General features: G+C 43.8%; 1 protein-coding gene across 3 annotated transcripts in view; it reads left to right on the forward strand.

Annotated features, from left to right (window-relative positions):
• The window catches only part of INTS1 (integrator complex subunit 1), a 249,954-nt gene that overhangs the window by 144,671 nt on the left and 79,126 nt on the right, over positions 1–26,157 (forward strand). For all 3 annotated transcript variants that reach the window (XM_073636747.1, XM_073636748.1, XM_073636749.1), the window contains 8 exons: positions 6,621–6,780; positions 7,002–7,142; positions 17,523–17,697; positions 19,328–19,451; positions 21,753–21,883; positions 23,168–23,255; positions 23,339–23,565; positions 23,813–23,936. In XM_073636747.1, the coding sequence (XP_073492848.1) occupies positions 6,621–6,780; positions 7,002–7,142; positions 17,523–17,697; positions 19,328–19,451; positions 21,753–21,883; positions 23,168–23,255; positions 23,339–23,565; positions 23,813–23,936 (1,170 nt within the window). The remainder of the gene's footprint in view (positions 1–6,620; positions 6,781–7,001; positions 7,143–17,522; positions 17,698–19,327; positions 19,452–21,752; positions 21,884–23,167; positions 23,256–23,338; positions 23,566–23,812; positions 23,937–26,157) is intronic.

Consider the following 26,157-nt stretch of genomic DNA (forward strand, 5'->3'; position numbering starts at 1 on the left):
CGGCAAAGACCTCCAAAAAGGCCCTTCTCCTGCTGTCAACCGACGCGGAGAAGGCCTTTGACCGCGTTGACTGGTCCTTTATCCGGGCAACCCTAGAACACATAGGTCTTCGCTCATCCATGTTACAATGGATACTCTCCTTGTATACCCACCCCACTGCGTCGGTGAGGGTCAACGAGACAAGATCGAATTTCTTTGATATCCGCAATGGTACCCGACAGGGCTGCCCCCTCTCCCCCCTGATCTTTATCCTGTCCCTGGAACCCCTACTATGCACAATAAGGGCGAACTCTGACATTAAAGGATACCCGAAACCTTCAGGTTCCCATAAGGTGGCCGCCTTCGCGGACGACCTTATTTTCTTCCTAACGGAACCACTTTCCTCTCTCCACAACCTGCTACAATCCCTCCAAGACTACGGTACCCTCTCCTCATTTCAGATTAACTTAACCAAATCTTCCATCCTCAACATAACGGTAGACACAGGAACTGCCCAACGTATACGCTCAACCTTTCCACTAAAATGGGCAACCAAGCTTATACGCTACTTGGGGGTTGACATTACGTCTGACCCAGCGGAACTATACTCAGCCAACTTTGACCCACTACTGATACGTCTTAAAACTGACCTACTGCATTGGCATTCCCTTACGCTGACGTGGTTCGGCAGATGTAGTGCCCTGAAGATGACTCTGTTACCAAAGGTGTTATACCTGCTTCAGGCAATCCCCATCCGACTGCCTCTGGCGTTTTTCAAGCGAATTGACTCCATGTTCCGGGCGTTTGTCTGGTCCCACCGCAAACCACGAACGCGACTTCAACTTCTCCACTTGGCAAAAAGCAGGGGTGGGGTAGGCTTGCCGGACATCAAGGCCTACTACAGAGCAGTCCATCTAACTAGGTTAGTAGACTGGCATTGCCATGCGGAGGCGAAACACTGGGTTGCAATGGAAGAGGAGGACTCCGGGGGTTTAGCTAAGAGCTGGCCTTGGATTGCAACATCACTACCCAAAGATATCATTGAACACCCCACTCTTGGCAGTACCTTAACGGTGACCAGAGATGCATTTAGACGCTCATCTGTATCCCCACAGCCGTCCCCTATGGTGCCGATTCTGGGTAACCCAGAGTTCTTACCTGGTTTGCAGAGCCCGCAATTTAAGCGACTCGCAATGAACACCAGGCTATGCTTACATGATTTCATGGACCCCAATGGCCAACTTTCCCTAAATGCCGGGACATTAGTAACAGACCCCCCCTAGACTTCTGGAGCAACTTACAGCTGCGGAATTTTCTGCGCAGTTACCTGAGGAAACCGGGTATTACCCGCAAACTAACTGAATTTGAACACATTTGTCATCGTGGAGAACCGATACGTCATTGCCTTTCACTGATATACTCATCCCTAACACAACCAGAGGAGGGATACGTACCCCCGTTTCTCACTAAATGGCAGGAGGAATTGGGAATCCAATTTACCGAGGTACAGAGACAAAAAATTCTCTACTTTGCCCAGAAATCCTCCATTGCGACTAGGGTGCAAGAAACCTGTTACAAAATTACGACACGCTGGTACAGGGTCCCCGCCATTCTACATCGCTTCTTCCCTCAGGTGTCCGGCCTTTGCTGGCGCTGTGGCTCTGAGGAGGGGACGATGTTACACATCTTTTGGTCATGTTCCAAACTTGCCCCTTTTTGGATAGAGGTGGCCCGCACAATCGGACATCTTACAGGTGTCTCCCTGGAGGGGAACCCGGCAGCCTGTTTGCTCCATCTGTCAGAACGACCCATCAAAAAATATAAGACCTCTCTTACCATCCAACTCCTGAATGCCGCAAAGGCATGTATTCCCTTGTGCTGGAAATCGGAGAGACCACCGGCGAAATCCCTGTGGTTTACGAAAGTGAATGAATTAAGGGACATGGAAGACCTTACGGCTACCCTGCATAATAGGGAGGAGATCTTCAGGGAAACATGGAGACCCTGGCAACACTTTATATACACGGAAACATATCTTAAGGAAATGGCGCAACCTAATTAACTGATTGAACCGGTTATTCACCTCAGGCAGGGGTCAATACACCTCATATCTCATTATTTCATATTCTCTCACTTTCTGCACCCTTTCTTTCTCATACCTTAACCCCTCGTTCTCGCTCCCCTTTCTTTTCCCTCTCCCCTCCTTGCTCCCCCCCCCCCATCATTTTGTTCTACTTCTTAATTTCCCCCAGGGGGTATTAATCTCTTTTTAACGCATTCTCAGACATGGGCTTCTTTATGGCCAGATACAAAGAAAATCCTGAAACCATTTACCTTTTCATGTAACCCCATGTCTGGGCTCCTTAGCCATTCAGCTCCCTACCCTTCTACTTTTATTATTTTTTAAGAGAAAACACTATTTATCACTGAATGATGCAATCTAACACCTAAGGGAGCCAGTACCGAATCAAGCAACATAGATGATAGAGCACCTCCCAAGTCCTGTACTTCGACAGTAGTGTTTGGCTGGGATATAATCCCCACGAATTTTGATGGCGGTGCAAATGTCAGTTATCATGTATATTGACCTTATTGTTTCTCCTATCTTTGAACACTAAATCACTCTTGTATTTTGTATGCTTGGTTCTGACACTGCTATGTAAATTAATATGTAACTGGTTGTACCCACTCAGTGTAAAAATAAAAGAATTTAAAAAAAAAAAAAAAAAAGAAAATTACTTTGAACCCCCAAACATTATATAATTTTTTAAAGCAAAGGCCCTACAGATTAAAATGGTGGGTGTTTCATTTTTTTTTTTTCACACAGTATTTGCGCAGCGATTTTTCAAACGCATTTTTTGCGGAAAAAACACACTTTTTTTATTTTAATGCACTAAAACACACTATATTGCCCAAATGTTTGATGCAATAAAAAAAATGATCTTAGGCCGAGTACATGGATACCAAACATGACATGCTTTAAAATTGCGCACAAACATGCAGTGGCGACAAACTACATACATTTTTAAAAGCCTTTACAGGTTACCACTTTAGATTTACAGAGGAGGTCTACTGCTAAAATTACTGCCCTCGATCTGACTAATGACATAATAACAATAAAACATTGCAGAATAGAATACAGTAAAAAAGAGCAGAACAATAGAGAGAGAGAGAGAACAATAAAACGACAACTATTTTTGATTTTTTTATTTTATATTTTTTTTTTTTTGTGTTTTGTTTTTTTTTTTTTACTTTTTTTTTTCTTTGTTTTTTTTTTACACTTTTTTTTGTAACTTTTTTAACTGTAGCCGGTTCCAGGTTCGGGTATCTCAAAATGCGATGGCATCTTGGGAGACCCTGTGAAAGTGTGCCTAGTCTGTGCAATGCTGTACCCTACGCTAATACTCAACTAGTGTATGGTAGCGTTCAAAACATTCACCAATGCAAAGACCAGGATTGTCAGGACAGGAGGGACAATAATAGCGAGTGTCACGCCTATATCCGAGCTTGCTGCAGACACAACATCTTTTTTGGGGGGGTTCTCGGGAGGACATAAAGAAAATGCCTCTCATGCAGCTGACTGCATTTGGTTGGGGATGTGAATGGGGGAAGTACGGGTGCTGCAGAACCTGGTGGGTTCTCAATTAGGATTGGCGAATGCAGCAAGAAGGGCATTATGGGCACGTCGGGCCTGTGTTTATCTTCTTCCGGGCCTGTGTTTGTCTTCTGCTTGGTGGCAGCAGGACACTACTTGTGCTTGCCACCTCACCAGCTTGGACTGCACTTATGGGACTCGCCACGTCACCAAGTGTTACTGCAGTGCTGGTTTGACTACGACCGGTGTACTAGGCCACTGGTGCTTGCCAGTTCACCAGAAGGAAAAGCGGGTACGCCTGACCTTGGCAGGGACCACAACTGCGTCGTCAGAGCTATCTGTCATGGAGCCGATGTCGTCTACAGGATCGTATCCTGAGCCTGAATCTGACAGATGAGTGACTTCCTCTTCACTATCTGTCATGCTCAGAAACGTGTAGGCCTCTTCACTACTGTACCTTCGATTTGCCATTTTGGGCTCTAAATTTAGTGTTACACTAGTGAGACTCAGAGGTAAAAAAGCTCCTGACTGTTAGTGACTGTATCAAAATGCTACCAAAAAAACTGTTCGCGATCGCAGGGATCAGGCCTGACTCTGCGAACGCTGCAGTTATGTGTTTAGTGTTTTGTAAGTGACAGTGATTGATCGATACTGCACTTGGGTGGTCTGGGCTGGGCCGGGCAGAGGGGCAAAATGCAGGTGCTAGCAGGTATCTGGGCTGATCCCGCTAACACTGCCCTTTTGGGAACCCTAAACTGCTGGGAACGCTAGTATAGATCTGATCTGATCAGATCAGATATTGATCCGTTCAGATACTATACCACTAAGGGAGGTGTATGGTGCGTGCGTGGGTGTTAGCAGTACTGGCACTAACCTGATGCTGCCTGGGGCGACGCAGACCCTATCTGACCCAAAAACCTAACTTATATTACCCGCCGGGTCATCAGGGGGTTAAACCTTTATTAGGTAATAAACGGCGGGTGCCCTGACACTATAAAAAATAAACTAACTAACCCGTAACAGTTATACAGTGATCACTGGTGAAAGGGTTAACTAGGGGGCAATCAAGGGGTTAAAACCTTTACTAGGTAGTATAAAGGGGTCCCTGGCGCTATAAAACGCTGACGGCGAACATAAATACTTATCTCCCTAACTAGCGTCACCAGTGACACTAATACAGCGATCAGAAAAATGATCGCTTAGTGACACTGGCAACGGGGGTGATCAAGGGGTTAAAACTTTATTGGGGGGGGGGTACCCTAGACCTAAAGGGGGCTAACACTAACTGCCCTACCAATTATAACTGTCACAAACTGACACCAATGCAGTAATCAGAAAAAAAAAAAAAAAACTGCTATTGGTGTCACTGTGACAGGGGGGTGATCGGGGGTGAAATGTGTGCCTAGTGTGTTTTACTGTTAGTGTAGTGTTGGTGCACTTAGATGTCTTCTCTCCTCGGCACCGGAACGAAAAAGAGGAGAGGTGACATCACTTCCTCTGCCGCTGTTTACATTACAGCAGCAGAGGAAGATTTTCATTTGTTGGGAGCAATCGCGAGGGGGTGGCCACGAATGAGTGGTCTCCCCCTCAGCATGGATCGCTCCTCTAACGATGCTGACTGCCTCGGGCACCGGTACGGGATTTTTCCTGCACGTGCCGTTCTGCCACAGTATATCTGCGTTAGGCAGTCGGCAAGTGGTTAATTTAGGGCGTGCCAGTGTCCATCACCTGAAGGTGGCCTATAACCCACATAGTAACTACTATGGCTCTGTGTCCCGTGATGTACTTCAAAGAAAAGGATATTACAGGTAAGCTGTTATAAAAATCCTATTTTTCTGAAAGTTAGTTTGTCGATAGTTGGCACAAGAGAGGTGTGAAGTATTGCACCAAGAGGATTACGACACAAGACAGCCAAGTTCATGGTTTCTGTGCTTAATCCACTTTATGCGCTGCAACCTAATATTTAATACAAAATGCAATGTGCCATGCAAGACTGCATTCCTCTACAATCCCCCAATCATAGTTTATCGTGCCCTATGTTTGTGATAAGACTGTAGAGAGTATAGGACAGAGTACAGCACTGGATTTCTGGCAGTATCAACAGGTATTTGCACATATCAAACAGACATAACAAAATATTTTAATGGTACAGTGATGTACTGAACTGAGGCTGGGTTCACACTTGTGCGATGTGGGAACCAGCGCGTTTCCTGTGTGGGTTCCTGAATCGCCAGTGGTTCACAGCGGCAACCCGCTACAGGTGTCGATGTAAAGACAATGACACCCCCAGATCGGTTTACAGATCGCAGTGCAAACTGTGAAATGGTGCAGGATTCCAGCGCGGACCGATAAAAGGGTCACTATCTTGGTGCAAATGCAATGCGATTTCAGCCATACAGTTTGTATGGCTGAATTTACATCGCACAGACATCGCATGTGATCTGCACAGCAATGCGGTGCGACTCACATGCGATGTGTTAACCCAGACTTAGGCCCCTTTCACACTTATACGACTTGTCCCACGATTTTGTACTGCAAAATCGTATGACAAGTCATTCTCCATGATTTTCAATGACTACCATTCATATTGGCACGACTTTAAGTCATGCCGACTTCAAAGTAGTCCCTGCACTACTTTGGTCCAACTTCCATGCGAGTTGTACTCCATAGACCTCAATGTAAAACCCTCAAGTAGCATGCAAATCGTACATGAATAATATGGACACGTTTTCAGTACAACTTTGTAAGCACAAGCCTCACACCATGTATGTTTTCATTTGTTAATGCCAAAGTTGTAGCAAAGTCGTACAAAGTAGTACTGCTCCCAAATCGCGGCAAAATAGCACCCGTGAAATCGCACGACTTTGAAGTCGTATAAGTGTGAAAGGGGCCTAAAGGAATCTGCACAAATCTTGAACTGCATCAATACAGTTATCCACTATTGGCATAAAGAAAAAAAAAATCTGTTTGTAAAAAGTATGAGATCTCAAGCTTGCTGGCAAAGCTGCCTCTAATAAAGAATTATACTTTTCTCTTCTGTCTACAGCGTTGTGTACCCCAGGATACTGCTTTTTCATCACTCTTCTTCAAAGTGCTTATGCAGATGTTGCAGTGGCTGGACAACCCAGGTGTTGAGGAAGGTCCACTGCAAGCACAACTCAAATCCTTTGCTGCACAGTACTCATCAAAGCATCGCATCAGTGACGGTAAGGCAGTCTTTAACACTGTATAGAGCTGTCTGCAAGATTCATTTTAATAATAGCTAAACTGTGGTTGGTTATTTACTGATTGGCTGAAATGTGCCTGGTCTTAATTGAGCACATTGCACTGTATTCCTTTCCTTGATTGTCACTGTATTCAGAGTAATAAGGAACGGAATGTTTTCTAGGTACTGACATCTTTTTGTGTAATGATTTTTCTTCCACAGTACGTAGTGGGTTTTTGCACTTGGCAGAAGCTTTGGCCTTCCGGCAGGAGCCAGATGTGATCAACTCCACTCTATGTGCCATTATTACAACTCTGAAATCTGGGGATAAATGCAACGTGGAACCAGAGCTCATCAGCAAGGGTGAGCAGTTGTAATATCTGTACTGTGATTGTGTCAAGCTGCAATTATTCATTTGCCTGTTATATGAGAGGAGAAGTATCTTTGTTGAAAAAATAAGGATAGGATCTTCATCTTCTGCTCGAAGTTGAACGTTGTTTGCACAGCTACCTAGACCCAGAGAGCTGTGTACAGTGCACAACTTTGATCAAGCCTCATTCTTCAGTCATGCATACTTCTGCCTCTTGGTTTGGCTTTCTTCTTTTCAGGCAGCACCAATCATCATATCACTCAGAAACCCATGCCCTTCTCCCTCTGACCTGTACCTCTGTTTCAACCTGCAGCCCTAATCTCCCTCTGTCTTTCCTATAGCTTCAATAGGTTTGTCTTTTGCTCGTACCTGGTTTCTTTGCTCTCCTCTTCTGGTACTGGCTAATTACAGTTTGTGCTGCCCAAGCACCCTCACCCCCCCCCCCTCTACATTTTTGGCACTGGGGATCAGCTATGTAAAAGAAAATTGATTGTGCCATGGGGCATTTTTTTTACAGGTAATTTGTCAGGGCAATGGCTGGTGTTAGCCCTCAATCATCGTTGATATGGTGTCAGGGGGATTGAAGCGCATTATTTCTATTATTACATTGTAGTAATAAATGAAATAGTTCAACTAACCATAATCCAGAATCAGTGGGAGCCCTGAGCGTGTCTCTTGGCACGTTGCCTGCCACCAGATGCAGATTGTGACTTGCCACGTCACTTGCCACCAGATGCAGATTGTGACTTGCCATGTCGCCTGCCACCAGATGGGAATTGTCACTTGCTACGTCGCCAGCCACCAGATGGGAATTGTCACTTGCCACGTCGCCTGCCACCAGATGCAGATTGTGACTTGCCACGTCGCCTGCCACCAGATGCGGATTGTCGCCTGCCTTCAGATGTGGAATGTCTCCTGCCACCAGATGTGGAATGTCACCTGCCATGTCAACTTCCACCAGATGTGAAAAGTCACTTGTCATGCTGCCAGCCGCCAGATGTGGTTTTTCACTTGCCACGCTGCCTGCCAGTGCCACCAGATGTGGATTATCACTTGCCACGCTGCCTGCCAGTGCCACCAGATGAGGATTGTCACTTGCCACGCTGCCTGCCAGTGCCACCAGATGCGGATTGTCACTTGCCAAGCTGCCTGCCAGTGCCACCCGATGTGGATTGTCACTGCATTGGTGGCAGCACGGGTCCATTTAGCACAGAGGCAGGCCTCTGTTCAGTGGTGGGTTCTGAGTAAAGGCAGGACAGCGGTGATGGCGGTGAGAAATGTCATCTCTCTGCTCCCCGCCACACCTCCGACATCGAAGAGGCTGACAGAACACCAGCTGTGAGGGCGGATGAGCGGTGATGCGGGGTGGGCTGGAGAGAGGTGATGTAATCGCTGCTTGCCCGTCCGCTCGCTTCTCTCCTCCACCCACTTGCTTCTCTCCTCCGCCTGCCCGCTTGCTTCTCTCCTCCGCCCGCCCGCTCGCTTCTCTCCTCCGCCCGCCCGCTCGCTTCTCTCCTCCGCCCGCCCGCTCGCTTCTCTCATCCACCTGCCCGCTCGCTTCTCTCATCCACCCGGCTCTCATGCCGCCCTCCTGCCTCTCTCACTTGGCGAGGATTATAGGTAAATAACAGGCATAAAATATGGTAAATGCACATATCGTTAGGGGAAGTAATCTGTAGTTTGACATCCCTAATCCAGAGCCCCTACACAATGTGCATGTGAATTACTTTTTAATAAAAAAAAAAAAAAATCTTTCAAAAAAGGTGCCAAGGTGGCCATGGGGATATGTAACAAATTCTGACCTCTGAATCCTTGATGTTTCTTGGATAAGTAAAGTGATTTTGTATTGAATACTAAGACACTAAAGATTCATAGTTCAGCACGGCATAGAACGAGAGCTTTTCATTGCATGATCGGCACTTGTATTAATCCAGAGGCCCCTGGTACTCCAAATATATCACTCCTCCTTCAACATCTGCTAACATTGGCTCATTCACATCTGATTGTAGTATTAATAAAACATATTTATACTAATGTTTTGAAAAGGAACCCAAAGCAAGGAGAAGGAATAAAACTCCTCACAGGCAAAATTTAGCTGCTCAAGTGATTAACTAACTGTAAACTTGGAAACAGCCTGTCTGAAATGCTTCTAAGTAGCAGTCTGAAAAAAAAAAGTGCTGGGTTCACACTGTTGCGAATTGGATGCGGGTTTCCCCGCATCCAATTCTCACAGCAGGAGATTGTGACTGGCTCTCTATGGAGCCGGTTCACACATCTCCGCTGTCGCTCTGGTGCGAATTGCCCAGGAGTCCTTTGCGTCTTTTGGTTAATTTCAGGTCCGAATTCAGGCAAAAATTCAGGCTGAAATTGGACCTGAAACGTGAATGAGGATGCACCGGACTCCTGCTGTGAGCCGGAGCGTGCTGCAGTGTGAACCCAGCCTAAAACTTACCCACATACAGAGCTGTTTTCAGACAAACTGATTCAGTTCAATGTGAAGGAAGGAAGGAGGGGTTTTCTCACCTAAGCACCCCCTTCGGCCCGCTTGCTTGACCTAAGGTCAAATGGATTCCAGGAAGTAAATGCTACATGAATCATCTGCCCTACATGGTCACAGCTAGAAGTGCTAGGGGGTGTTTTTCAAAGTGATTTCTCAACAAAATAAAGCATATTGTCGGGGATATGGTTGGATGGGTGAATTTGCTTTGAATCTTAAGTTAATTAAACATTATTTTCAGTTTGTGGTGCTCAGATACAGTTAAGTTATGGTTTAAGGTTTGCAGTGTTTTGTTCCTATGGAATGGCCACCCTCCCAGGATAGTGCTTGAAACCTTGCGTCTCCCAACCCACATGGCTGGCTTTTTACTTCTTCTATTTGGCGTCTCAACTAATCAATATCCATGATTGGTTGCATCCAATTTCCGCCAATGCTTGCATGACCACAGAGGCAGCGATTGCCTCCTCAGAGACTCTCCACAATATTATCTATAGAGGCTGTGTCCCATCCTGCCCAGGTACATCACTTCTACATTCCTCCCTATGCTTATTTAAGTCCATTGTGGCCAAAGTTTCCACTGATTCATGGCTGGCATCCCCCAATTACCCTTTTGTGGTTTAACCATAGCTTTCCAGAATTATACTGTTTACCTGACCCACAAAGGTGGTCTGCCAAAGGGGTTAAGTATTTATGCCATCTCTTTACTTCACAGGGTTTTAAAAAATTCTGTCAATTGCGTGTGAACTTTGATCTGCCACGTGCTTACTTATTTTACGACTATCAACTACTCCATGCTGTACGTGCACAATTTGGTTCCCTAGATAACCCTATCCAGGTACCTCCTTTGGAGAAATTATTGAGGTGATCGGACCCACTATACTCTGCCCTCATGACTGAGTCTAATCCCACATTCCGAACTGCTCAAGAGAAATGAACATCCCTAGACATATCATTTATGGAAGTGGACGGGACCGAGTTTAGTGATGCCTATAAAAACCTCTGTTATTTCGTCCAAAGACCGTATTATTCAACTTGAGATTTTACACCAATCCCACCTCACACCTGCCAGACTACATAAGATGGGCTTATCTCCCTCCACTGAATTCTTCAGAGGCTGTGGCCAGGTTGCTGACTTTATGCACTGTTTCAGGACCTACCCCGTGTTTCACGACTTTTGGGTGGACATAAACGCTTTTATTTCCTCTGCCTTGGATCTACCTAACATAGTGAATCCCAAGAACGGCCTTTTGGGCATCTTTGGCGATCTGACAATCCCCTCTCATGCCGAGAGACTGCTTCACATCCTATATTTCTATGCGAGGAAGTTCCTTCTACTGTCCTGGAAAGGACCGAGATCACCTACACGGTCCCAGTGGCTGAAACTGGTTAATGACTCCTTACCCGTGTATAGACTCACTTTCGAACTGCGAAAAAGAGTCAAGACATTTAATAAAATTTGGGGCAAGTGGATTGCGAGTCCCTTGACACTGACCCCTATGTCACTATATTGAGCTCTGACTATGTGTTATCCTGTTATTTACCACTTTCTGGCAGTCACTGTGTTCACTGATATCGTACTAATTGTGAGACTGCATATTCTTTACAACTGATAAATGATTACAAGAGACAGGTGAGATAGGTGAACAAAGATTTATTATTACTAGTAACTGATTTATATATGGTGTTTTTTTTTGGACCAGGCACCGGGTTGCCGTTGTTGTTCTGTTGCTTTGTGCCCATGTCTTTAAAACTCAATAAACATATCTTCAAAAAAAAAAAAAAAGGTTTGCAGTGTTTTACTGAGAAAGCCTTTCTGCTCTGTGTTCAGACCAAGCATCCAAGTAGGTCTGTCCTAGAATTCACCCTTTCATTTTCAGAATTTTATGCTACAACCCTTTCTGTGGCATTGGGGATGATTATGAATCCAAGATATGTTATTCTTACAGAAAACATATTTCTTTATCATACATCATGGGACACAGAGCACCATAGTAATCACTATGTGGATATATAGGCACCTTCAGGGGATGATCACTGGTATGCCCAATACAGGAAGTTCACACCCTATATAACTCCTCCTCCTACCAGGAGTACCTCAGGTTTTTTTTCGCCAGTGTCTAAGGTCTCGAGTGAAGATGTGCTCTGAGGAGCTCCAGGAGGGTTCCATGCTGGATTTAAATAGTCTCCACAGACTGGATCCATCCAAAGTGCCACTGAGGCCAAGGTGGATGGTACCCGGTCCTCGTAACGTAACGAAGCAGGAGGTTTTGCCTGTAATGCCTCTTTGCAGGGCTGGACCCCGGGACCCAGGGCTTTTTGGTCATGCTTACATTACCTAAAGCTTTTCCTGGCGGGGTGCTAATAGAGGTCCAAGGGAGTGGAACCCCTATAAAGGGACCTGGTCCTGGAATGTTTGCTAAATGCAGCCCGCCATGACGGGTGAAGTTTGTGTCTGTCTGTCTGTTAGCAGTATCCTGCAGCGAGGAAAAGGTAAGGGAAGAAGCCTAGGAACTGTAAAAAGTCCACCTATGGTTTTTTCTTCCATGAGTAAAAATGTTGTAATGCCTTAAAGTCTCCACTAGGAGTAAATGCACATACCTTAAGTAAGTTGCTTCTCAGTCAGCTCAGTGTCCCAGCTACAGCATGTGTGTGGTCTCAGCAAGCCAGGGGAATTCCTCATCCAGCAAAGAACCGCGGTGGCGGCTTTCCCATTTTCGCTTATCCCCACAGAAGCTCATAACTTTTGTTAAAATCCCGTCTCCCCTGTCCTCCCTCCCCATTTTTTCTCCTCCTTATGGGACCAGAAGGTTAGGGGGACAGCAGCGCTGCACCCCCCCTTACATTACCCCCCCCTCCTCGCCGCGGGGGATGCGGAGGTCATTTTGCCGCTAAAAGTTTGCTACTGTGGCTGTATTTTTTCACATGTCTGTGCCTCACTGCAGGAGTCTCTGTCGCCCCTCTCCCCAACCCCAACCCCCCGTGTTGGGTCTGGGACCCCAAAAACGCTGTGCTCAGGTGAGGGAAACATTTTTAATAATAAAGGGGGCAGGATTTTTTTGAGGGGGCGGGGCCTAAATGCAGGTGCCGTGAACGTCCACGAGGACGCACGGTAGGCTAAAAGCAGATAAATACAGCTGTGACAGTCTCTCCTCTGCTGATGAGGAGGAAACAAGCTGCCTGTACACAGGGACACATGAGCTGTGGGACAGGTATGGGTTGCAAAACTGGCATTCCTGATTCAGGAAGGACACTCTTTTTCCAGCACTAGGCTGAACTTTATAGCGGCTTTAAAAAAGTCATGACTATTTTCAGCGATTTAGTGCAATTTGTATAGCGCCTCTGTTTTTGTATATCCACTTAAAGACCAGCCTCGTTTTGGATTTTAGGTGTTTACAAGTTTAAAACAGGTTTTTTTGCTAGAAAATTACTTAGAACCCCCAAACATTATATATTGTTTTTTTTCTAACATCCTAGAGAATACAATAGCGGTCATTGCAATACTTTTTTTTGCACCGTATTTGCGCAGCGGTCTTCTAAGCGCACTTTTTTTGGAAAAAATTCACTTTTTTGAAAAAAAAAATAAGACAACAGTAAAGTTAGCCCAATTTTTTTTTATATTGTGAAATATAATGTTACGCCAAGTAAATTGATAACCAACATGTCACGCTTCAAAATTGCGCCCGCTCGTGGAATAGCGTCAAACTTTTACCCTTAAAAATCTCCATAGGCGACGTTTAAAAAATTCTACAGATTGCATGTTTTGCGTTACAGAGGAGGTCTAGGGCTAGAATTATTGCTCTCACTCTACCGGTCGCGGCGATACCTCACATGTGTGGTTTGACCACCGTTTTCATATGCGGGCGCTACTCACGTATGCGTTCGCTTCTGCGTGCGAGCTCGTCGGGACAGGGCGCTTTAAAAAAATTTTTTTTTTTTTTTTATTATTTATTTTATTTTATTTTATTTATTTTTTCACTGTTTTTAAAAAAAAAAAATTGTGACACTTTTATTCCTATTACAAGGAATGTAAACATCCCTTGTAATAGAAAAAAGCATGACAGGTCCTCTTAAATATGAGATCTGGGGTCAAAAAGTCCTCAGATCTCATATTTAGACTAAAATGCAAAAAAAAAAAAAGTCGTTTAAAAAAATGACACTAAAAAAATTTGTGCCTTTAAGAGAGTGGGCGGAGCCGTCGTAATGACGTCGCTCCGGCCGTCACATGGTATGGAGACGGGTAGGCGCCATCTTGGCCTCACTTGTCTCCATACCTCAGCAGGGAAAGGACCCGATCGCCTCCGCCGCTACCGACGGCTCCGGTAAGCGGCGGAGGGTGCGGGAGAGCGGCGGGAGGGGGGGTGGCACCTCTCCCGCCGCCGATAACGGTGATCTCGCGGCGAACCCGCCGCTGAGACCACCATTATCGTGTACAGAATCGCTCACTGAAAAGATGGATATCTCGGTTGTGGCAGCAGCTGCTGCCGTTACCGAGATATCCATCTTCAAAAAAATGACGTATATATACAGTGAGCGGGGCTGAAGTGGATATAGGACTATGCCTGCCAAAAAAGACACCACAAAAGCCAAAAAAGTAAAGGTTTCACCCCCCAGGCCTTGGGATCTCGAGCTGTATTTCCACGCTGTCATCCTCGCCTGAATTACCATTTATGGCAACTCAGGGTGAGCCATTGGAACAAATTGATGGTGCAGCTGCCTCTCACATCTCAGCACCTGTATACATGACTGAAGATGCCCTTTCCTCCTCCCTCCAGGGTCTGGAAGAAAGATTAGCGGTTTTAATCGCATCCTCCATTCAAATGGATAGGAAGCATACTAGGTCCCCTTCCCCAACTTCAGCTTTGCAAGGGGAACAGTGGGCACACGATGAGGTGTTACCCTCAATCGATCAGGAAGAAAAGCAAACCAATGATTCCTCTGCAGAGGAAACAACGGTAGATGAACCTTTTTCAGATTCTCAATCTGAGAAATTGCTGATACAATCTCTTACAGAAATTATTATTATACAGGATTTATATAGCGCCAGCAGTTTGTGCAGCGCTTTACCACATCGGGGAAGACAGTACAATTACAATACAATTCAATACAGGAGGGATCAGAGGGCCCTGTTCGTTAGAGCTTACAATCTAGAAGGGAGGGTCAAGTGGAACAAAGGGTAGTAGCTGTGGGGGGATCATCAGATGGACAAAATGTAAATACAGTTGTTAGGTTGTGGGTAGGATAGGCTTCTCTGAAGAGGAGGGTTTTCAGGGATCGTCTGAAAGCTAATAGAGTAGGAGATAGACGGACAGATTGGGGTAAGGAGTTCCATAGGCTTGGAGAGGCTCTGGAAAAGTCCTGGAGACGAGCATGGGAGGAGGTGATGAGAGTGCTAGAGAGCAGGAGGTCTTGAGAAGAACGAAGAGAATGATTAGGTTGGTATTTTGAGACTAGGTCAGTGATGTAGCTGGGGGCAGAGTTGTGGATTGCTTTGTAGGTAGTTGTTAGTATTTTGAATTTAATTTGCTGGGTGAGCGGAAGCCAGTGGAGGGATTGACAGAGAGGAGTATCGGAGACAGAGCGGTTGGTAAGGTGGATGAGTCTGGCAGCAGCATTCTTGATGAACTGAAGGGGGTATAGAGTATGCAGAGGTAGGCCAATGAGGAGGGAGTTGCAGTAATCGAAGCGAGAGATGACCAGGGAGTGAATTAAGAGCTTTGTTGTGTCATTGGTTAGAAGGGGGTGTATTTTGGAGATGTTCCGGAGGTTGAGGCGGCAAGATACAGTGGACAGTGATTGGACATGGGGCTTAAAGGAGAGTTCAGAGTCCCGGACTACTCCTAGTACCTTGGCATGTGGGGATGGGCTGATAGTTGTGCTATCAATTTTGACCGAGAGATCAGGGGAAGAGGCACGTGGGGGAGGAAAAATGAGAAGTTCGGTTTTGGATAGATTAAGTTTGAGGAAGTGGTGTGACATCCAGACTCGTATATCTGATAGTAAAATAGTGATACGTGAGGAGACTGAAGGAGTGAGTTGAGGGGTAGAGAAATAGATTTGAGTGTCGTCAGCGTAGAGATGGTACTGGAAGCCGCTGACCCAGGGAGGAGGTGTAGATTAAAAATAGGAGAGGTCCAAGAACAGAACCTCGGGGGATCCCAACAGAAAAAGGAAGAGGAGAGGAGGCAGTAGAATTGTAGGTAATGCTAAAGGTGTGGTTAAATAAGTAGGTAGAAAACCAGCGAAGAGTACAGAATACAGAAAAAAACAGCACTCAAAATGCCTCATCCGTAAATTTGTGAAGAAATAAAGAAGAAAGAATTCCAAAAAAGGAAAACCTGTGGTCGGACTTTAACCCTTTCATGACTAAGCCTATTTTTGAAATTTGGTGTTTACAAGTTAAAATCCGTATTTTTTGCTAAATTACTTAGAACCCCCAAACATTATATATATTTTTTTAGCAGAGAATCTAGAGAATAAAATGGCGATTGTTGCAATATTTTTTATCACACGGTATTTGTGCAGCGGTGTTTTAAACGCAAATTTTTGGAAAAGTGACACTTTCATGAATTTAAAAAAATCCAAACAGTAAAGTTACCCCAATTTTTTTGTATAATGTGAAAGATGATGTTACGCCGAGTAAATAGATACCAAACATGTCACCCTTTATAATTGCACGCACTCGTGGAATGGCGACGAACTACGGTACCTATGAATTTCCATAGGCGACGCTTTAAATTTTTTTTACGGTTACCAGGTTTGAGCTACAGAGGAGGTCTAGGGCTAGAATTATTGCTCTCGCTCTGACGATCGCGACGATACCTCACATGTGTGGTTTGAACACTGTTTACATATGCGGGCGCGACTTCCATATGCGTTTTCTTCGCTGCGCGAGCTCGCGGGGACAGGGGCACTTTAAAAAAAAATTTTTTATTTATTTTTGTACTTTATAAATTGTGTTTAAAAAAATTTTTTTTTTTTTTACTTTTATTGCTGTCACAAGCAATGTAAACATCCCTTGTGACAGTAATAGGTGGTGACAGGTACTCTTTATGGAGGGATGGGGGGTCTAAAAGAAGACTGATGACTTATTTGTACTGCCAGAGGGTCCTAAGAAAGGACAGGCAGCATCGAAATCCACTGTCGCTAAGTGGATTCGGCAGGTTATAATTCAGACTTATGATTTAAGGGGTAAGATTCCACCTTTTCAAGTCAAGGCGAGCTCTACCAGGGCAGCTAGTGTTTCTGCTGTGAGTCACCAGGCCGCCATGGCTCAGATCTGTAAGGCCGCAACCTGGTCTTCAGTACATACATTCACCAAGTTTTATCAGGTGGATGTAAGAAGGCATGAGGATATCGCCTTTGGGTGCAGTGTGCTGCAGGCAGCAGTATAGGTCCTCAAGTCTGGGGGTGCCCTATGGGTTGTGTCTCCCTCCCCTCAAATAGCATTGCTATGGGACATCCCACATAGTGATTACTATGGTGCTCTGTGTCCCATGATGTACGATAAAGAAAATAGGATTTTTATAACAGCTTACCTGTAAAATCATTTTCTTGGAGTACATCATGGGTACAGAGGTCCCTCCCCTCTTTTGGGGTTTAGGTATATTGCTTTGGTACAAAAACTGAGGTACTCCTGGTAGGAGGAGGGGTTATATAGGGAGTGAACTTTCTGTATTGGGTATACCAGTGTCCATCACCTGAAGGTGCTTATATACCCACATAGTGATTACTATGGTGCTCTGTGTCCCATGATGTACTCCAAGAAAATAATTTTACAGGTAAGCTGTTATAAAAATCCTATTTTTATAGTAATTTCTCTATATTTTCATGTCATTTCATTTCTGTGTTTTAAATGTTATTCTCCTTTAATCCCTAGTTCTTCAAGGTCTGATTGAAGCAAAATCTCCTTACCTTGAAGAGTTCCTGACTATCTTGCTCTCAGTCACTGTAGAAACCACATCACGGTTTACTGCCACAGGTCCGGCTGCTGTTGTAAGTTCTTTACTACTGCAGGACAGAGAAGAGACACCAGTGAAGAAAGAGGGCTGCAGGTAGATCTTTTTTTTTGTTTATTGTGTTAAGCACTTCAGTTGAAGTATTCCGTAAGGTGGTGTTGCACTCACCATTCGCTGTAAAGCCAAACTATAGGCAAATGGCTAAATTAAGGTAATAAATTGAAAACAAAGCTGTGAACTGCTTTACCTGCCAACCTGTGTTAAGACATTCCTGGGACCACTTATTCCTTTGAGAGCATAGCTATTTCCCTGATCTCTGGTTTCACCACTGCAGTCAGAGCAATTGAACTTTGGTCATAGACCTACCCCCCTTACTTATGAGGTCCTTGTCCTTTGTACACCTGACTTTAAGCTGTCTGTATTTTATTGACAGCAGTGTGTAATGCAGTAGTGCTGCTTCCTTCCTTCATTTTTTAATATCAGTCTTTCGTATTTGTCTATAATATCGTTTTAAAGTGGGCTTTTCCCCTAAGGAATGTCAATTAGCCCAAATCTCATGAGAAGATTGTCCTGTATTCTGCTGCAATGTCTTTTCATTAGATTTGTGTTTATCATTCCCTGGGATCTCGTTAGCAGGATGTGATTTCACCTTCTGCTATATGTAATCCAGGGGAAAGGTAGTAGTGGAAAATTGGCAGGTGGTTTATCTCAGCTGCCACCAATTGGACCAAGGGAAATGGTCTCTTCATCCGGATGTGTTCAATCTGATATGCCAAACATGGGAGATTCCGGATGTAGACATCCTAGCCTTCTTGATACAAGAACAAGCTATCTGCTGTCAGAACCTCTAGCCCTAGACTCAAATGCCCTAATTATCCCGTCTCTCAGTTCAGGCTAATTTATGTCTTCCCTCCACTGTGAATTTTGCCTCGTCTGCGCCACAAAAACAAGTTAGGGAGAAAAATAGCGATTCTAATTGCACCAACTGGTCAAACTTCTACTGCAACCATGTGCTTGTTTTAAACTCTTCAGACTCATATGTAGCAAGTCCAGAGAGGCGAAGTGGTTAAAGCGGTTGTATACCCGCAAGCGGAAAAAAAAAACCTGTAAGGCAAAGGCATAATGAGCTAGTATGCACCACATACTAGCTCATTATGAAATACTTACCTTAGAATGAGGTCCCCACATTGCATCCCAGTCAACGCCGAAGGAGCTGGCATGCGCTCGTGAGTCCTCAGTTCCAAGATAATGTCCGTCACGATACGCCGGACCTTCACCGCGCATGCGCTGATGACGTCAGCGGCTGTATGCAGAGTGAATATCTCCTAAACCGTGTAGGTTTAGGAGATATTCATTTTACCTACAGGTAAGCCTTATTATAAGCTTACCTGTAGGTAAAAATGAAAAAAAATGGGTATACAACCACTTTAAGGTATAAAATGTCCATTTTCTGTGTTTTGACATTTAAATTAATTTTACATTTTGTCTATACCCTGTACTTTTTTGTCTTGAATGCCTCCTGAAAAATAGCAGTGTGCTTCCTGGTATGCAAGGGTTTCTATGCACTCCTGCATGCACACAGCTTTATAGTTGTATATTTACAGTATGCTATCTAAGGCACTCTGCTTCTGACCACTAGTTTCAGGAGAATTATAGTGTGATTTGGTGATGTCAATACTGTTCTGCTCACTCTTTGATATAAGAATTTTTGAATGTATTGTTACAGCACTGAAGCATCTCGTGCTAATCCTTCTTCTGGTCTCCTCATTGACTGGCTGGATTTGTTAGATCCAGAAGTCATAAGCAGCTGTCCAGATCTACAGCAGAAGTTGTTATTCTCATGGAACAAGGTATGTGGCAGCTTCACAAATATAAACTATTGATGAAGAGATAGTATTGGAGTAGGGTATGATGGACAAATAAATGCTTTATTGTAAAAACGTAACTATTTCCAGTCCAGGCCAGTTTGGACATTCCTCTCCTAAAAAAGGCAAAAAAAGGCATTGTTTTGCTAGAAAACTACATAGAATACCCAAACATTACATTTTTTTTGCAGAGGTCCAAGAGAATAAAATGGTGGTTGTTGAATATTTTTATGTTGCACAATATTTGCGTAGCGTTTTTTTATATGCAAACTTTAAACAAAAAAATGCACTTTAATGAATTTTAATGCTCACAACACAATATAATTCCCATTTGTTTGGTAAACTATTAAAAAGGATGTTATGCCGAGTACATAGATGTCAAATATGCCACGCTTTAAAATTGAATACGTCAGCTTCTAAGGTTTTAAGTACAAAAATCCAGTTTTTCTCAATTCATTGAGAAGCACAGCAGGTCATTGGATATTGTCCTGCCCTTTAAGATAAAGACTGGACAAAAAGGAAATATTTTTTTGCTTAAACTTTACCTTTAAACAAAAATACATAATAAGAATTAACTTATTGCCCTTTGAAATAGAAACAGTACTCAGTCTATTTTTAAGGCTTTGTCCAATTTCACGCTAGATATTTAAAGAAGGCCACATACCCTCCTAAGAGTAGTGCATACAGTATACCCTAAGGTCTGCTGTGTCTCCCAATAAACTAAACATAAAAATTGCCCTTTCATAGATTCTCTTGGAGCTATTTGCATCTCTAAACTAATCTTGTGAAGTACCAACAAGTGCAATACTCCTGGGTAATGTATACAAATAACCTTCAAAGGGATCAAGAACTTCCCACTGGTGTAATTTTTACATTACTTGATTGTAAGTAAATAATTGGAGTCAACTCAAAAGTGGTATGTTTTAGTAATAGGAGGAGCCTAGTAGTCTGACTTAGCCCCAGATTTTTATATGTTTTGAAAACTCCCAACTATGAGAACCCTTGGAATTAATCCCTGGCTTTGATCCAGTTAAAGTGATACTAAACCTACAACAGTAAAATCAGTCTGTATATGCAGTAAAGCATGCTTGTTATACTCACCATGGAACCCAACTGGGTTAATCATCTGCATGGTTTAAAAAAGGCTGTTTGATCCTGTCTCCTCTGATCCTCTCCTCCTTCCACTGTCCCCAAAATACCTCCCGCTATTTAAAGAGCTAGGGGACAAAGCTGCACATGCTCAGTTCGGTGTGTATTGCTAGAGAGTTGTTTTTTTCTTTTGGAGAGTGCATGTGATCAGCACAGGGCCAATCAGCACTGTCCAGACAGAGGGTCAAGTGTCCTGCATTCTCATAGGACAATTGTGGAAGAATGAAAACTCCTCCTACAAGCTTTATCCAGACACTGATAGAGGTCACAAGACTGCTCATGAGAAAAGGTATTTAGTAGTTTGTATTTACTAAAATAATTGTATTTCCATGTACTGTGGGAGACCAGATATAATGATTTCAGGGTCCTGGGTTTAGTAACACTTTAAGGATGTAGAAGGTTTGGGTTTTTTCTGCCCACCTTTGTTTTTACCAGCACATCCTGTTGCATTCTCTATAACAGAAAATAAGTAAAGAATCCTAAACTTGGAGAATGAGGACCCCCTAATAATGCCCACAATATGTATGCAGGCTCAGGACCTGAACACAAATATCCCATCAATGGAATCCCCAAGAGATTAAACTGTCAGGTGTTTTAAATCTCGGAACTTTACCAAATAATTAAATATTTGTTTTCAGTGGTTTCATCCTTCAAAGCTGTCAAATGGCATTTGTAAAACCAGAACATCTGTGTGCACTGTATAGTTTCAGCCAACTCAGCTTCGTTGGCAATGGCTGGTGTTTCTGGTCAGCATGTGGTGATGCACCATGGGAGAAATTTCACTACACATTGGGAGGCTTCCAGGCAGTGTTTCACTGGAAATGTGTGCAGATCATCTTCTCTGAAAGGAGAAACTTCTAGGTAATGACTTGTCTTACATGGCAGGCCTGTAAGTGAAAGCCCCATCGTAAGAGGATGGAAAATGTCAACTAGCACAGCAGCCATCAGCACAAGCGACACTTATTAAATATAAGTACCATCCTTTGTGCCTTATTAGGTATAAGTAAAACTAACAAAACTTAGACTTTTAAGTTGATTCAGGAAAGGGCACGAATAGGCTTCATATGTGGTTCCATTGAGGATTTCAGCTGTTGGTATTGATATTGCGCACATACTGTTTATGTTCTGTTTCCCCAGGTCAAAGGTTCAACTGGGCCCCAGTCACTTTCTTTCCGACCCTATCTACTGGCTCTTCTAACTCATCAATCAAATTGGAGCACATTGCACCAGTGCATTGGTATTTTACTAAGCAAACATCGAGAACAGAGGTGAAACGTCCTGCTTTCATTTATGGTCTTTTCATTTGAATTCAGGTTATCTCATACTTGTTTTCTGCCTATATTTAAAGGATCAGTTCACCCTTTTAAAAAAAAAAATATAAATGTACATCTTTTTGCAGGTAAAAATGTGCATTTTTAAAAAAAAAATTTTATTTGGAGCCTGGAGAGTAGCAGATCATGGGTGACATACAGGACTACTGCAGACTTCTCGACTTCTGTCGGCTTGTACAGCCAGGCAGATACACACTGAGAGGAAGAATGAATTACTAGAGTGCTCAACAGCTCCCTGGTAGTTCATTGAAACTACAAGCCGACTACCGCAAAGGCTGTCAGGACTTGTAGTTTTCCATTTACAGAGGACTATGAATGAATGATGTGGCCCAGCGAGTGGAGTCCCGCTTGGGCCACATCATTCCAAAAGTTGAACTTCTCTTTTAATGTTAATCTTTAATGTAGTAAACTCCAAGTTTGTACTGGGAGCTAGTTGCAGTTGTGGACTGCAAGAAGTGGTTTATTCACATGGCCTTCAAGTGACATTGCCTCTTAGGACTAGCTCTGGATGCTATCACCAAGGAAGTTACTGGGGTAAAAGCACTCCTCTAACACAGTAGAAGAAGCTGAACAAGCAGATTACTAAGTCATCTCCATCTGTCCTTGCCAAGGAAGGTTTCTTTAGTTTTAGCTCAATCTCTGCTTTTACATTGTAGCCCCCATCTGGCCACAAGATCTGGCATTCCAAAACTGCAAAATCTACTAGCTCTTCTTGCCATTTTTCAAAGTGAGGGGTTGTCTGTTAACCTTTTCAGCCTCCAGTATACCTTGCATTCCCCATGCCTGTGTGCAAGTGGTGATGTCTAACCTCCCTGAATTCCCACAGTGGCCTACTAAAAAACAGAGGCATTCTGGCAGTAGAGCTTATACTTTGGTCTGCCCTACAGTTTATGCAATTCTTTGTGAAATTCGTTTTTTTTTTTTGTGTGTGTTGGATGTTGTGTTTCGGCGTTGTTTACGGTAGATTGGCTACCAGGCTCCAGGAATTTTTCTACTACTGGATTGCTTCTTGTGCTCAGCATACTTAGAACTGCTATTATTCCAATGTCAGAGATTTGAGCATCATTTTAAATAATTATCTGTTGCCTGACTGATGATCAATCAAAAAGAAGACTTTTGTCTAAAAACAAGAAAATAGGCTCCAACATGATCAGATACATAAAAAAATTACCATTGCAGTATGTAAAAAAAAAAAGTAATTTTGACATTTTTTGTTGGTAGGTTTGACCCCTCCGCTTCATTAGACTTCTTGTGGGCATGTGTTCACATTCCTCGTATATGGCAAGGGAGAGACCAGCGCACACCACAGGTACAGTGTTATCTAGCTGCTGTTTCTTCCCAAACTACCCTGTGATTTGTATTAGAAGCATTTTGCTCTTGTTTTTAATCCAGAAAGGGCGTGAGGAGTTTGTACTGCATCTGAAACCATCAGAGCTCATCTGTCTTGTGGATCTTATTATCACAGAGGCTGAAACTAGGAGTCAGGGGCCCGACGAGGCCTCCTTTCCACTGATCCAGTCTCGTCTGCCCTTACTAATTAACTGTTGTCATGGGAACCAGGAAAGCATCAGAAAAGTGACAGAGCATTTAACTAACTGTGTAAAACGCTGGGGAAACAGGTGAGGCTTTTAAGTATACCCGAAAGTTCTGCAAAATATTGCTGCTTTCTGTACCTGTGTGTTATGCTGCTCAGTTTGACTTTGTTTGCTGTCACTGCGAGCTTTACTATATGCAACATGGCTTTACTTGGATTGTCGAGTTAAACAAACACATTTGTTTCCTGATCCTCTCAATAGATTTTTAGACTTTAAGTGCATGATCTGAAAGGTCAGAATAAATCCTCTAATGCAGCGTTTATCTCTCTAGCTCTTTGGGGAAGCACTGCCGAGACTTTCTTCTGCAGTTGTATCTGCAGCTTCCTGAAATGATCAATCCTGTTCCAGAAATCTTACTGACCAGCGAGGGAGCCACAGACAGTAACACCTGTAAGGTAAGGGATCCCTCTTCTATCTCCCCCACTGAACTGCAATATCAAGCAAACTTCATACACACTTGTAGTTCAGTAGTAAATACAGTGACATCTTAAAAGGAGGGTCATGTGATTTGTTCACTGGTTATTTAAAGTAATAACTGAATATAGCTGTGCATCTGTTAGAAGTCTGTACTATATCCAGCCTCCTGTAACTACTATAAATACCATAAAATGGGTCAGAAAATATTTGGTTTGGTTAGGTTGGCTTTTTTGCCAGTATGGAAAAACGCTTAAAACATATCTAAACACAAGAACTAAAATGTATTTTAATGCAGCTTACCCAATGAATACACCTACTCTACCCTAACAGTCAATAAGAGTCATGATAGTGCTTAACAGAGGCTCCCGTCTGCTTTCACTCTTGGTGAATATTATGCAAAACCTGCACACAGCAGTGAGTTCTAATATTTATTAAAGTGTAAGTTCACCTTTTCACAAAAGGTGAACTAACATCATTCGCCCTCCCTTTCTCCCAGTCCCCTCTGCACTTATCTCTATGGGTGATTAGCTGTCCAGGGATTTGAAAACCCAACTCTTCACCCTTCTTTCCTCCTTGTTCCCCCTCAGAAAAAGTGGAAGTTAGAGGGTTAGGATTAAACACATTTAACACACGAGTAGTTGCAATGATCCGCTTTAATTTATATACTTAAAGCCGTATTAAACCCATGGGTGGGACCTTCACATCTTTAGGTACAATGCAGGACCTGCTTTGTGTGTGATCACGCTAAAGATCTGTAACCTGTCAAACTGCAAAGAGAAGCACCTACAGGAAAGTGTTTGTACCACAAAGAGAAATCCTGCTGGAGTAAGGACTAACATAAGTATTTTCACCTTATTCCACTCCCCCCACACATAATGATCATATAACAGTTTCAGTAGTATTTGGGGGGGCACTGCGAAGTGAATTTTTTCAACCGACAGGTGTTCAGCTTAAAGCGGAGTTCCACCCAAAAGTGGAACTTTTGCTTATCTGATTCCTCCCCCCATCCGGTGCCACATTTGGCACCTTTCGGAGGGGGGTTACCTGTTACAGGTACCCTGTCCCCACTTCCATCGGAGGCACGTCAGAAGTCCGTCCCCCTCCTACTCCTACTGCTGCCAGGCCAGTAAGAGAGTGCAGCTCGCTTCACGCATGCGCAGTAGGGACCCGATGGTGAAGCCGCAAGGCTTCACTGCCGGGTTCCCTTACCGACAATGGCAGAGGCAGCATCCGACAGCATCGGCTGTGGTGCCGACATCGCTGGAATCCAGGACAGGTAAGTGTCCTAGACTTTTAATTTTTGAGGGGGGGGGGGACACTGCTTTAAAAGCCTCCATTTAATCCATTAATGTGTTCCTATAAAAAATAAATCCGTACAACTGATTATATATAAGTGCCTGGAGTTTATCTTTTATATTGGTACCCCATAAACCCTTGAACATGAGAGCTGGAAGAGGGCAGCTGAGCCAGTTGGGGTTCTATTGCATTGCACATCTCTACTGTTCTAACAAAGACCACTTACAGGAAGGGATATGAGGCATATAACTAAGCAGCAGGAAAGGAGTGAGGTGTTTACTAGATTCTGTTACTTAAAAGAGAAGTATGGCCAAAGCATTTTTGTTCATACTTCTCTTGTGGGCTATAGGAGCACACACTTTTGTACTCCTGTGCCCCAGAGTGCGCTGATAGTGAGCTACTGCTCGTTATCAGCTAACAGAGCAGAGCCACTCATGGCTCTGGAAGGATCTTTGCAGTATTGTTGGAATCCACCTGGTTGCCTATATGACAGCTGTCTCCTCCTTTCAACATGTGGCTGAGAGGCAGAACCAGCTGCACCCACCCCCTTCTCAGCGGGCATGCTGGAAGGGCAGAGCGGAGAGTGCTGACTGATAGTCACTGCTTTCCACTCCTAGCAGACTGAGAGCAGAGTGATCATCAGTCATGTGATCGTTCAGTTCTTGGTCCTAGAGCTGACATGAGACAGCTGCCGCATCAGAGATGCTTCTGAATGGGGGTGAATATGGATCAAACAAATGTAAAGATCCTGCGAGCTACCTAATAAAATCTCCCCCATCTCTCAGTGATGAACTGACAGCTGCGAGCACTAATCATGTCCCATACGGTGAATATAGATGTTTGATTTTTCATAAACCCATACTTCCCCTTTAACTGCAAGGGAGAAAATTTGGTATGTATGAG

Source organism: Aquarana catesbeiana, linkage group LG06, assembly GCF_042186555.1.
Source record: "Aquarana catesbeiana isolate 2022-GZ linkage group LG06, ASM4218655v1, whole genome shotgun sequence".
Classification (NCBI taxonomy): Eukaryota; Metazoa; Chordata; class Amphibia; order Anura; family Ranidae; genus Aquarana; species Aquarana catesbeiana.